Consider the following 13,783-nt stretch of genomic DNA (forward strand, 5'->3'; position numbering starts at 1 on the left):
AGATTCTTATGACGTAACTCGGATCAAAACGTAGGAACAGAGGCCTAATTTCATCAGCTGGAAGTCGTATCTCATGCGTAATTCTTCCTCTGTATAATGTTTCGAACATTGAACATTCACTGGGAACTTATGATACGAAATTCTACTACCTTTAATTTCTCGTGAATAAGCCATGACTAGAACTGCCAATGTTTAACATCAGACGAATACATAATACATTAACAACCAACTCAGTTAATAAACACTCTCAAGGCGCGAACCTGGTAGACAGGGGGGCAAGAAAGCGAACCTAGCGGCCCGGCATTGAACTTCAGTGTGACCACTTCGATCGCGTTTTACGGGCTCTATTTCCAGGCTAAACTAGTGGCATAGGGCAGGCAGTATAAGAGGATCGAGACGGCGGTGTTAAAACAAAACATGATTTCTATCCGTCCTGCTCATGCTCACACTGTCTTGACCGAAGATAGGTTTCACTGCCAACAAGATTAAATTTTATATTTTGTATCAATGTATAAGTAGTGTAAAAAATTACTATGGATCGGTTTGTTAATACGTATGTAACATTCACTAAAAGGTGAAAATAATATTTTCACAAATGGTAATTGGGCAAAGTGCTCTGAAAAGTCCAAGCTGAAAACGAAAAAGAGAATCTAGCAGGCGCTGTTAACGCACGCGCCGTAGTTCCCGTCCGAATAATCTTGTAGAACACGGGCCACGGGTTCCACCCATGCAAACATTCAGTTGGGGATGGGATCCATCACCGTCACCCTAACGAGTAGACGAAGTGCTTCATGAATATGTGAAAGTCAATTTCGTTTAAACGAGTGAACATATTTTCAACAAGAACACATATTTCGCTTAGGTATCAATGATAACTGAAGGTCACAGGTGTATTTCATTCCAATCGATCGAACAAACACAACCTAATTAAACACGTAACTTGACGTAAAGAATCGCATACTGCAGACAATATCGTTGTGTCTATAATTCAATAACGGACCTAAAATTCATACAAATACCAGTTCTTAATAAGCTGAAGGGCTGTGAAGCAAAATTTGGATAACTTAACCTGTACGACATGACACTTTGTGAAAGAAATATGCGAGGGAGTAAAACACACCTATATATAAAAGCTTATGGGAGTGAACATAGGTTAAGTTCTGTTGTCTACCCTCAATTAATTTTCTGAAATAAAACATGCCTACCAGAAAGTGATCATCTCTCACCATGCCACAACATCGCCAGCCAGCACCACTACTATCACTCTGCTACAAACAAGTTGCAACTGACTTAGTGTCCACATGCAGGTTACTTCAGCTGCTTGCTCAGGACTCCACTGCAGCTCATGCTCTCACTTTAGCTCGTCGCAAATTTCGCCCACGTTATATCTACTCATTGCCAGGCATTATTCGATCTCGGCTCATAGAAGAAGCTTCTCACTTACTGTCGGCACCAACACCTGATGGAAGTGCAATAGGAGGTCCAGCACCATTATACTTGATGGCTCTTCTACTTGCACAAGATATACACCACCTTCGAGTAGAGCTCTGCTGTTATTATGGCTGTAGTCATCAAGCATCGCTACTGAGATTACTTGCATCTGAAGGACAAGGTCTGGAGTCATTGGAATTGGCACGATCTGCTCTGTTGAGGTTAGACCGTAGTCTCCTCCACAGTGCTTTAATCTCGGCTTCCTCATTAAAACAGTTAATCCTGCGTAACATAGCTGGAGATTCAATCATGCAAGTCATAGGAGGTGCTTGCCATAACTTGGTAATTCTTGACGTGTCACATTCAAGACAAGTAACAGATGGTGGCTTAAGACATCTTTTTCTTCAGGTAGAATTGCGAGATAAGTCGCCAGATCTCAGCTCACAGTGTTCAGCATTACCAGCATTCACACATGATGGTAACTCAAGAGCACCATATAGTAATAAAGGGTGGGGTAGGCTTCGCATTTTATTAAGGTTATTTCCATGGCTACGAGAAAATCGTGAAGGTGAAAAGTTAAAAGATAGGTCATTTCTTCTGGAATACTGTGAGCATAGGAACTCCTTGTGTGAAACGCTCAGGGTTCTCAACATTGCCAACACTGCAGTGACTAGTGCTGGAGTGCTCCTTGCACTGCATCATGTACCAAAATTGCAATCACTAGGTGAATATGGCCACATGGGCAGAGCACTCGAAATATTAAACAGAGCCTGGACTGCTAGCTGGAATGGAGAGACTCAAGAACCTCCCAGTTTCAAGCTGATTGCAGCAAGAAGCCAAAGGACTACGATGCAAAGGTTAGAACTTTTAGCTGCTGCCTGTCCAAATCTTGAAAAATTAACCATCTCTGAACCCCACCATCCCCCATCTGCCTTACAGCTTTTTCCCACTGCTCTTACAACTTTACATCTGCACAGTATTCCTAATGATATAACATGGATTGCTGGCCTATATTCCTTTCTGGCCACCAGTCATGGACAAAATCTTCAAGATTTAACTCTACGATTCTATCCCAGTGAATTTGTAGCCTCTTTTGATCTAAGTCAGATTATCCATTCATGTCCCAGTCTTCAAACCTTAACTGTTGATGGTGCAGATATCTACTGGAACCAAGAACCAAATGATGCAGTTACCTCATTACCTCAGCTGCGGAGCATCCAACTAGGGCGCACTGTGACAGCTCAGGCATTTTCTCAAGTATTAACGAGAGCTCCTCGACTTCAGACTGCTCATTTCTGCAGCTGTCCTGATTTGAAGGACCAACACCTAATAAACCTAACTACGAGTACTTCTTGCCAGACACTTTTATCTGAAAGCCTTAAATGTTTTTATATATATGAAGCACTACATATAACAGCACCAGCTGTTGTGGCATTGTTGGCATCGTGTGAACAACTGCTACGTATAGGTAACTTAGGCAATTGGGGATTGGACTGCGATGGAATCCGATGGATTCACTCAACAGTGTATGATAATAATCTCAATTTAGAAATAAACATGGGCTCACATTGGTTTAACTCAAAGTGTTTTCCAACATCATGACGTATGGTTTTCTCCCCCATTCAGTGCACTGGGCAACAATATTAGGAAAAACAAAAAGACTGAAATGTAAGCTACAAGAAAATTTTCAGCATGTTAGTGTACAAGTGTCTTGATTGTGACTTTCTATTCTCAAATTCCAGATGAAATTCAACAAAAAGGTAGTTTGCAAAAAATTTGCATATACATATTTTAAGCACTGGGAATACTGGCTGATACATATGCTGCTATTCTCATTTCCCTCATTCATCATGAAGGATTTGTGTTCTTTGAGTATTCAGTCAAAAAATACAGTTTTAAATGGAATCCAAGATCTTGGCAATTATTAATTATTGTAACAGAGAGGGGGAGGGAGGAAACATAACTAGCCTAAATGGAATATATAACATTTGAATAGATTAAAAATAATATAATAAATTAACTTATGTATTATCAACAAAGAAATCTATATGAGTAGTCACAGGTAAAATTCTGATTTCAAAATTTGTAGTAAACTGAAGTTCTTGTAACACTGCCATTGTGACAGAATGAGATGTGCATAAACAATTTGTTATAAAATATGAATACAGAAATTTTAATATAGGCCTATAATGAAATAACTGTCATTAGTTATTTGCCATATTTTCCATTTAAGTTTTTTTAACTCATATTCCCTACTCAAAAACAAATTGCAATCTAGGCTTTTGTAATGTTTACAGTTTATCTTTGTCAATTGCTATTATTTCATTGTATCAGTACGACGTGCTTAAGCATCATCCCCCAGATGAAGTCCAATTATTAGAGCAGAGCACTCCTTTATGCAACAAAAGGAAGAGGTGGGGGCACTGTAGCAGGGATATGACAATGCTGAATAGATTAGTACTGGGATGACAAATGATGGTAGACAATGTGCGTTATGATCACTATTTATAGACATACTGGCTATTTTGCCATTTCCTTGTCATAGCACACAGTTTTTCAATTCAAACTGCAATTTATCATAATCTATACACAGTACAATGCAAAATGTATAAGACATGACTGGGTCCTGATACTTAACTTTTTCCCTTTTTTGGACATATTTATAATTATGCAGGAACAGTAAATAATTGAAAAATGGCACTGCTTCAAAGGACCTGAGTTTTTACTGCAATTTAACTACAAAATCATATTCGTTAAACACTTCATTTCTCCTTTTCCCTAAATTCAATAACTTTCATCCTATCAGTTCATGACAGTGTCACATTTTTACCTGACATTCCTGATCAAGAGACATTAAACTGTTCAACCACTACTATAAGCTGTATGTTCACAGACTGCTACGACCATATGTTTGCACTTTTACTGTAGTAGAAAAGAGTGTGTAGTTGATAAAGTTTCAACTGAAATGGCATATGGCTTTTAGTGCCGGGGGTGTCCGAGGACAAGTTTGGCTCGCCAGATGCAGGTCTTTTGATTTGACGTCCGTAGGCGACCTGCGTCGTGATGAGGATGAAGTGATGATGAAGATGACACATAAACCCAGCCCCCATGCCAGAGGAATTAACCAATTAGGGTTAAAATTCCCGATCCTGCCGGGAATCGAACCTGGGAACCCTGTAACCAAAGGCCAGCACACTAACCATTTAGCCATGGAGCCAGACAAAGTTTCAACTACTGACAGTAAATATATATATATATATATTTTTTTTTTAACATCTGTTCAAGACTGCCAATTTTTCTTTCTTAAGTTAGTTTTTATTTTTGGGTCTCCTGTCAGTCAGTCTACAAAACTGTGGTAATGGAGTTTTTAGTTCTATCTCTCATTTTATTGCTTCCTGAAGTTAAAACTTACAAGAATGGAAGGCTACTGTACATCCTCCCCTAATAAATAAGCCAATAACACTATGAAAACAGCCAATGCAACCACTCTTTCCCTGTGCTGTGAAAAAAAAAAAAAAACCTTGTTTTGGCCTAAGTTAGGTATATGTATGCTGTTTTAAAACATAGTTTTTTTAAAAACAACCTGTATGAAAATAACACATTTCTTCCCATCTGAACGGTGGTAGGCACTTTGCATTAGATGGTTTCCATTATATTCTAGAAAAATAACATGATAGATCTGATTTTCACCAGGACAAAAAAAAAAAAAAATTCCAAAATAGATAGGATTCCAAATTGTTCAAGTTCCATATAGGGCAGGATTTTTATTCAAAGTATAAAAATGAAATGATGTCTGCCTTCCGAAATGGCATTTCATCTAAACCACTGGGATAAATTTCATGAAATTTTGCACTAACATTCTCAGAATATGTCAACTGACTGTTTCATTTCAAAATAGACCTGAAAATGAAATTTTCAAACAACTGCATAATAGCATAGACCCTACTCGCAGACCAGATACCACAGTTACATGACCATAGCAATGGCATAATGAAAAGTTTGTTGATATGGAAGCAATAGCCAACATATCGATAGCCTGTGCTTTGCCAAGCGTAATGAAAGTACATCAGTAGAGGTTTCCTACACCAAAATTATTTCTTAATCGACTTCAAATTTCTAACAGAGCTATTTCAAGAGCTCTCAAAGATGAAACTAAAAAATGAAAATAAAATTTATGACTTCTGTTTATTTTTAATTTATCATTTAAAAAAGCAACAGCATTTTGAAATTAAAATCATAGTACATTAAACTTGGGAAAATTTGTAAAATAATGATACCAAGCCCATATCTGTAGGATTTAAAACAATCCCTTCTAAGCATTACAGAAGGCATGAGAGATTTTGACTTTTTTTATTTATATAGCCATAAAGCAAACAAGCAGCTGTCAGACTATCAGAAAAAACTATCTTTACATCAGTTTGTTTTGAGACAGTCTTTGCTGTACACTGTACGGGAGTGAAAGTTGGGTGGATTCAGGATATCTAATTTGTAAGTTTGAAGTAGCAGGTATGAAAGTAGCGAGAATGTTTGCCGGTATGAACAGTTGGGAAGAACAGCAAGAGTTAAGGCGCTGTAAGATAAAAACAAGTTTGTAGTCTAGTTAGTACAGTCGAAATCGGTTGTAACGACTACAAAGGGACCGTTTATTAACAGTCGTAGTTGGTGATAGTCACTAAAACCGGTTTTCTTTTTGCTAAAATTTAATGTATAAGTTCTAGGCTGCACAGTTACATGGTTAATTAACAGAATAAAGTTAAAATTTCAAAAAAAAACATAAGTGAAATAAATACGGTGCCGGCCCCGCAGTGTAGGGGTAGCATGCCAACCACTTCCCCGGAGGTCCCAGGTCGATTCCCGGCCAGGTCAAGGATTCTTACCTGCGGCCCCGGTCTAGAAAGCCAAAAATAACAGCTGAGAGGATTCATCGTGCTGACCATACGACACCTTGTAATCTGCAGCTCCACGGGGCTGTGTAGTGGTCGCTTGGTAGGCCATCGCCCGTTTCCCCCCCCCCCCCCCCATTTTGTAGTCGCCATACTATCTGTGACTTTTCTTCAGTATTAAACACTTTATTTTGTGAAATCTTCACTGAAATGCTTGCTTGACTCTTGATTTGAAATACATAATCTACTGAAAACAAGAGTTTGAAAATAAGCTTTACACTGTTGCCAGCAATCCCCAAACACATAATAAACAAAAATCAATATTCGATACATTTCTTCGAAAAGTGATAAAAATATGCCATTTTATACAGTATGTTGTAATAAGCAGCGCTGTACTAAGCGATTTTTAAACTACATGGAGTTAGGCAGGACCATTAGATTTCGCTGTTATATCCGATACGTTGTTTAAAGCGATGACGCAATAAATGGTTTTGACTGTATGTATGTATGTGTGATCTTTGTGTATTATCTTTGACAATATTTCCTTCCTTTGATTTTTTGGCACAGAATAACTTATTTTATCTTTGCTTTTTTCATTGTTCCGTAAAGAATGGCTAAGGAATGCAGGTGTAGGAACTGTGGGTGTGGCCAGGCTTTAAGGAGATGAGGGAGGTCCTTGAGAGTTTCAGGAAGATAATTAGCATTTTCCCAGTGGATAGGAAGAAAGGTAGGCCTCCCTCAAAGAATGTATGGGATATGGTATGTGTACAAGATGGATGGGAAGGAAAGGGGGGAACTGTAGAAGACAGGTGGTCTAATGTTTCAAGGCAAAGGAATATACAGGCCAAAGGCTCTATTCAGGACAGGTGTCAGTAAGAATTCGGTATGATCAAGGGTTATGAACTTCATGTTGTTGGTCCGTCCTGAATTGAGATAACATATAAATTATACACAGGAGAATTTCCCACCTATTCAATACTAAGTTGTATTTACAATGTTATTTACATTACATGGGACTAGTTTCAACCCTACTCAGGGTCATCATCAGCCATATTAAATTACACAATATTTGACTAAATCCTAAAACATGTTTCTAAGCAGTATTAAGTAACCTAAGCTACACACACCGCAGCCCGAGGTCCAATTCGTTTTCCTCTATGAACTGAGAGTTCTACCAATTAATATCACCACGCACAGTGTGTACTTTCTTCGCAAGAAGAATTCGAAAACTTCATATTCAGTCTGCACAATTCCAACAATCAACCAAACAGCCATATCAACATGGCTTGGTTACTTAACACACCAAGTACCAAATTCTCCACTTAAGCTGATACAGTGTATAGTCGACTCTTCTTCTAGAGAGTATCAACTACACATTTTGTTATTCAGACATTGTACATACTTGTATATTTTTATATATGTGTCAGTTTACTTTTCATTCTTAGTACCATAGCACTCGGTCTACAACCGTTATGTGTTACCAGGACCTACTGAATTCCGTGAGTCTAAAATCATACTGAAATTTTTAACCTATATCACAGAGCATCTCATTTGTATTTTTATTCCAGACATTTTAGCATGTTTAGTGTAGTTGTATTATTTATTGTTCACCGATGTCACATGTAATATTTCAAATTCATTTGCAACATTTTGAGCGCCATAGCCCTTGCCTAATTCAACCACACTTCATATTGTAAATTATATATTCATAAGATTCTTACTGCTTAGAAACATGTTTTAGAATTTAGTCAAATATTGTGTATGCTTAATATGGCTGATGATGGCCCCGAGTAAGGTTGAAACTAGTCCCATGTAATGTAAATAACATTGTTCATACATCTTAGTATTGAATAGGTGGAAAACTCTCCTGTGTATAATTTATATGAAATCGGTATGAGTCACCGCAGGTAGAACAACAGAGGAACGAGGAAAAGTTACTGAGTGTGGAAGTAAGAGGAAAGGGAAATGTAGAGTACAGGATAGGAAAAGAAAGGTGGAACAGGGTCATGGGAGGGAGAAAGGGGAGGAGGAAGTAACTTTTGCAGCCGTCAGGAAAGATTGAGGAGACCAGGAGGGGACAAATGAGTTAGGTAAGGAGAGGCTCTAATAATGGGGAATTCCGATGTTAGACATGTGGGGAAAGTATGTGGAAGAAAGGGAACCAGGGTAGAGTGTTATCCAGGAATTAGGTTAAGGCAGATGTTGAGGAAAGTAGAAGAGAAGAAGGTGGTAGTGTTTCGCATTTGTACCAACAACTTAAGGCAAGCAGGTATAAGTATGAACATAGCTGGGGATGTGTGGGAACTGGTCAATGAAGCACAGGATAAGATTAGCCGCTCAAGCCGGTTCGACGTCTACGTGTACAGACCTACAAAACCTAAGCCAGGAGCGGTTTGATGTATACCTGTGCAGACTAGTCTAGCGGTGTTTTAGATGTACATCTGCATGCCATCTGTTGGTTGTCAATGTGAAATTTTAGCACAGCTCGCAGCACAGAGTATCATTCTATGCAGGGGAGTATATTCTACCGTAATGCGGCATTGTGTTGGCGAAAAAAGAATTTGTCTCATCAACGTCGATTGTTGTAATCAACATGGCAGCATCCTCGCATGGTCTGTATTTCTCTAATGCAGCTCTCGAACGCATATTAGGTGAAAATATTGATGTGAATAATCCAAGTCATAACGAAAGTGTTAGTGATGGTGATTATGCATAGCAGAAAATTACATGTAGTGTATATAATGATAGTAATATAAGTAAATGCTCACCCAAGTGGTCATAGACACCTGTTGATTAAAATTTTATTCCAATAAGAAGGTATTCAGGCTTTTTTTTTTTTTTTTACATGTAGATACAACATCTGCATGATACGAACTGCGTATCCACTTATTTTGAACAAAATCAGACAAGCCGTTTAGAAGTTATAGCTATGTTTGTGACAGCATGTACAACTGTGATATTTTTCTAAAATTTATTACCACTGTAGGGTAAAATTCGGCCAACTTTTAATACCGGCTTGAAGGGTTAGGGAAGTGGAGATTGTTATCAGTGGAATACTGTGTAGGAGGAATACTGACTGGAAGTTGGTTGGGGATATAAATAAGACTATGGGAGAGGGTGAATCTCGGTGTGGCATGTAGCCTATACCTGTCGAATAACACCAAAGGGTCTGCTCAAAGCTTTACGTCCCCATCCAACAGGCGAATCACCATCATCAGTGTCATATGCTCTCACTCCTTATGAGCACTGCGGAGAAGTTTGGAATTTAATCCAGGCTTTTGGCATGCAATCTAGTGATTAGAAATTGTATACCACCACCTCCCCTACCCTACCATCCAACATTCTGATGGTGAATTTTTTTTCGACCAACAGGATTTGAACTGGCAAACCAAAGTGTAAGACCATATAGACTTCAATATCTTAACAATCATGGCCACTGGGCAGGCTTTGAGTTGAATCATGGCTGAGAAATGATATAATGGATGCCAAAATTTTCTCATGGAACTGGATTTTTTGTCATAGAGATAGGATAGGAATGGTAGGAAAAGGAGTATTCATTCTGGCGAAAGAAGAATCTGTCAGCTACAGAGAAGTTAAAGATAACAAACATGAAATTCTAGGTGTAAGAATCATCGCTAAAGATAATAGGTAACTTGATGTTTTTGGAATGTACAGACCTGGAAAGGGTGGCGCATGCTGATTTGGAATTATTTAATAAGGTTATCCGTAATGTAGGAAACGATATGAAAAGGAACGTGATTGTAACTGGTAATCTCAATTTACCAAATGTCAATTGGAAAGGTAATGCAAATGACAGGAAGCATGACCAACAAATAGCAACTAAGTTAATCTGGGAAGGGCAGCAGAACTAGAAAGTGATGGGGAACCAACTAAAGAGAAGAATATTCTGGACATGATGCTGGTAAAACCAGATGAGCTCTATCAAGAAACTGAAGTAATAGGTGGTATTAGTGATCACGAAGCTGTTCTAGTCGTAGTTAAAATAAGTGTGAACGAAAGGAAGGTCGTACAACAAGGCCACAGCCAGCAGCGGGGAGGGGCTGGTTACGGGGTCAGAACCACCCCCTGAAATGTTAAGGTGAAAAATCTAATTTTAGAGAAAAATATAAGCGTTGAATTAAAATGTATTTATTTATTTATTTTTCATCCTGCTTGCTTCTTATCTTCTGTGAGAAAACTTCTATTAACCACTCGCTTCTTGGAAAACCTCCCACCTAGAGCCAATAGTCCTCATCCCCATTGGTCGCCAAACTTGAAACGCTTGCTCAACAATGCGGAGGCTGGAAATAGAAGCTGGAACATATTGTACCTAACCGTTCATTGTGTGAGTTGTTAGGCACTGACTGTTTTGTAAGTGAACTGAAATCAATTAAATTGTCATCTTTGTCTGCATCTATCAAACAAGAGGCCCACAAGAAAGTGATGTAAGGTAAGTAATACGTTTACATGTTTACGAATATATCTTTTATTTTTGCTAGTTGCTTTACGTCGCATCGACACAGATGGGTCTTATGGTGACAATGGGACAGGAAAGGCCTAGGAATGGGAAGGAGGCGGCCGGGGCCTTAAGGTACACCCCCAGCATTTTCTTGGTGTGGAAATGGGAAACCAGGGAAAACCATCTTCAGGGCTGCCGACAGTGGGGTTCGAACCCACTATTTACCGGATGCGAGCTCACAGCTGCGCGCTCCTAACCGCAAAACCAACTCGCATGGTAATACAATTTTAAACTTATAATATACTTTACTTTGAATGAATGAATGAGACACAAACAGCTATATCGAGTGTGTACGGTTTAAAAAAAAAAAAAAGAAGGTAATTATTATGTATCAAATGAGAACTTCTTGGGATTTGTTCGGCATCGTCATGCAACCGGAAAAGATATAAATAAGACGACTTCTCCTTTTATGACCACATAGGATCACTTTAGTCAGTCCATCCTTCAGGTCTCTTTGAAGGGATTGTTCGGGCTTTGCAGTCCTCCCAGTACTTCTTCAGACACTCCGATCTTCGTGCCCTTTCCCAAGTTGAAAATATGCATGTTGTTGGTTTGTTTCATGTAAGGGTAAAGCGGAGGTTTGTGTTCTTGAGTTTTGTATTCAATTTTATCTTATTTCTGGTATCTTCTGTTGTAAGGCCTATTTCCTTCAGATCTTCTCTTACTTGTCTGATCCATTTACATCCTGTTGTGGTATTTTTTGAGACGAGATTGTGTTGTACTAGTTGTTTCAGAAGTCTCGAATCCTGCATCCTTATATGTCCAAAGAATCCCAGTCTCCTCTTACACATAGTATCTGTAATGAGTTCTGGCTCTTTGTACACGACTTTGTTAGGTATTATACGCCACTGTCCATCTTTCTGGTATTTTTTGTTGATGGAAGTTTTTCCAATCCTCCTTTCAATTTACTGAAGTCTGTCAGTCTTTGATTGTTTATTCAGGTGAAAAACTGTTTCTGCTGCATATGTCTTTTTTTTTTTTTTCCAGTTGCTTTACGTCGCACTGACACAGATAGGTCTTATGGCGACAATGGGACTGGAAGGGGCTAGGAGTGGGGAGGAAGCAGCCGTGGCCTTAATTAAGGTACAGCCCCAGCATTTGCCTGGTGTGAAAATGGGGAAACCACAGAAAACCATCTTCAGGGCTGGCGACAGTGGGGTTCGAACCTACTATTTCCCGAATACTGGACACTGGCCGCACTTAAGCGACTGCAGCTATCGAGCTCGGTGCTGCATATATAGCTTCCGGTTTTATAACTGTGTTGTAGTGTTTTATTTTAGCATTTATTGATAGAAATTTCTTTTTTCAGATATCCCATGTTAATTTCTGTGCTTTAGCTAATCTATTTGATCTTGTTTGGATTGAGATTTTTTCATTTAGCTTATGTGTTATTACTTCTCCAAGATATTTAAATTGAGTTACTATTTTGATTTTATTACCATTTATGGTAACTTCTTTTAGTTGTGTTGGTTTTAGGGGCATAATCTCTGTTTTTTCAAATTATGTTTTGAGGTCAATTTTATTTGCAATGTTTTGAAGTTTTGATATTTGGGTTTTTGCTTCTTTTATGTCCACTGCTAGTAATGCTAAATCGTCAGCAAAACCCAGGCAATTTGTTTTGATTTTTCGGCCAATCCATATTTTTGGGGACATTTCCTAAACCATTCCCTCATTACCATTTCTAGAGCACAATTAAATAATAGTGGTGAGAGCCCATCTCCCTGCCATAGTCCAGTTTTAATTTCAAATATCTCTGATGTTTCACCCCTAAACTTCAATTCTGATTTGTTGTTAGTGAGAGTCAATTATGTTTATTAATTTGGGGTGTAGTCCAAGGTGTCTTAAAATTTTAAACAGAGATTCTCTATGGATGCAATCATAAGCTTTCTTGAAATTTACAAATGTTATCACCATATCTCTGTTTCTTCTCCTGTTATAGTCCATTATCAACTTAAAGGAGAACACAACACAAAAACACATATTTCGTTATTCATTGCTAAAGATGTATTATGGGAATGTAATAACAATGCCATTAATCCGATGCCTCTATGTCCAACCATTCTCAAGTTATGTGCGGAAGTAGTAACTGGTCGTGACGTCACTGCGCTGTAGAGTCTACCTGACAGCCTTGATGCTGGGAGTAAACTCGCGCAGTCTTTTCCCGCACTCCATCTGCTATTGCCGTGTTCTTCTGTTGCCAGTGTTAGTGGGCTTATTTTTATTTATAATGGACGTAAATATCATTCATCCGTATCAGTATGAGCCAGAACGAACGACGTTTACTGATGTCCATTCAGATAGCGATCTTGAGATGGATATGCTAAACACTACAGGCCGTGCCGGCACGCGAATTTGGTGTAAATGTAATGAGTGTACCGTCATGGATACGTATGAAGAAAGTGTATGCTGTTGTGAATTAGACAATGTAAAAGCAGTGAAATCTGAGAAATTTATGTGTATAACAAGAAATCCCTCATTTACACGGCTTATTTTAGACCATGAAGTATTGACAATGACAAGGCATAACATGAGCTTAAAAACAAAGAACATGGCAAGGAAATGTTTACTGACAGCTTTAAATCCATCAAATAGAACTTGGCATTTTATTTGTTACAAACAGTTCACTTCGTGGGTAAATTCATGGACTGCGATTGGTAAAAAGAACAGAGTTGTCATACCATCATGTGTTGTCAACATCATAAAGAACACCTTTCCAGAACCTGATGGCACCTATGTGGGCTTCAAGGTGTAAATGAAAAACTGAAATTAAAACAGTAGAATTATGTAAGAGTTTCCTAAGCTTGTTTGTATGATAAATATAGATAATGTATTATTTTGACATGAAGTACGGTACGTCGTTTATTGCTGCGAGTGAAATCATGAGAAGTGCTTCTTGATCAGGTCGTCATTGGAAGGTCGAGGTATTGGAGCGATGTTTTCAGGCAGTGAC

At 38.5% G+C, this 13,783-nt stretch overlaps 2 protein-coding genes across 2 annotated transcripts in view; one reads left to right on the forward strand and one right to left on the reverse strand.

Moving 5' to 3' along the window:
- The window catches only part of LOC136858828 (tubulin polyglutamylase TTLL5), a 463,915-nt gene that overhangs the window by 337,595 nt on the left and 112,537 nt on the right, over positions 1 to 13,783 (reverse strand). The window lies entirely within an intron of this gene.
- LOC136858317 (uncharacterized) lies at positions 698 to 7,579 on the forward strand. The gene has a single exon (XM_067137763.2). The coding sequence runs from the start codon at positions 1,228 to 1,230 to the stop codon at positions 3,031 to 3,033; it is 1,806 nt and encodes a 601-aa protein (XP_066993864.2). The 5' UTR covers positions 698 to 1,227; the 3' UTR covers positions 3,034 to 7,579.

Source organism: Anabrus simplex, chromosome 1 (genome assembly GCF_040414725.1).
Source record: "Anabrus simplex isolate iqAnaSimp1 chromosome 1, ASM4041472v1, whole genome shotgun sequence".
Lineage (NCBI taxonomy): Eukaryota > Metazoa > Arthropoda > Insecta > Orthoptera > Tettigoniidae > Anabrus > Anabrus simplex.

Coding starts and splice junctions, on each gene's coding strand:
- LOC136858317 (XM_067137763.2), top strand. CDS start 1,228: ATGCCACAACATCGCCAGCCAGCACCACTACTATCACTCTGCTACAAA.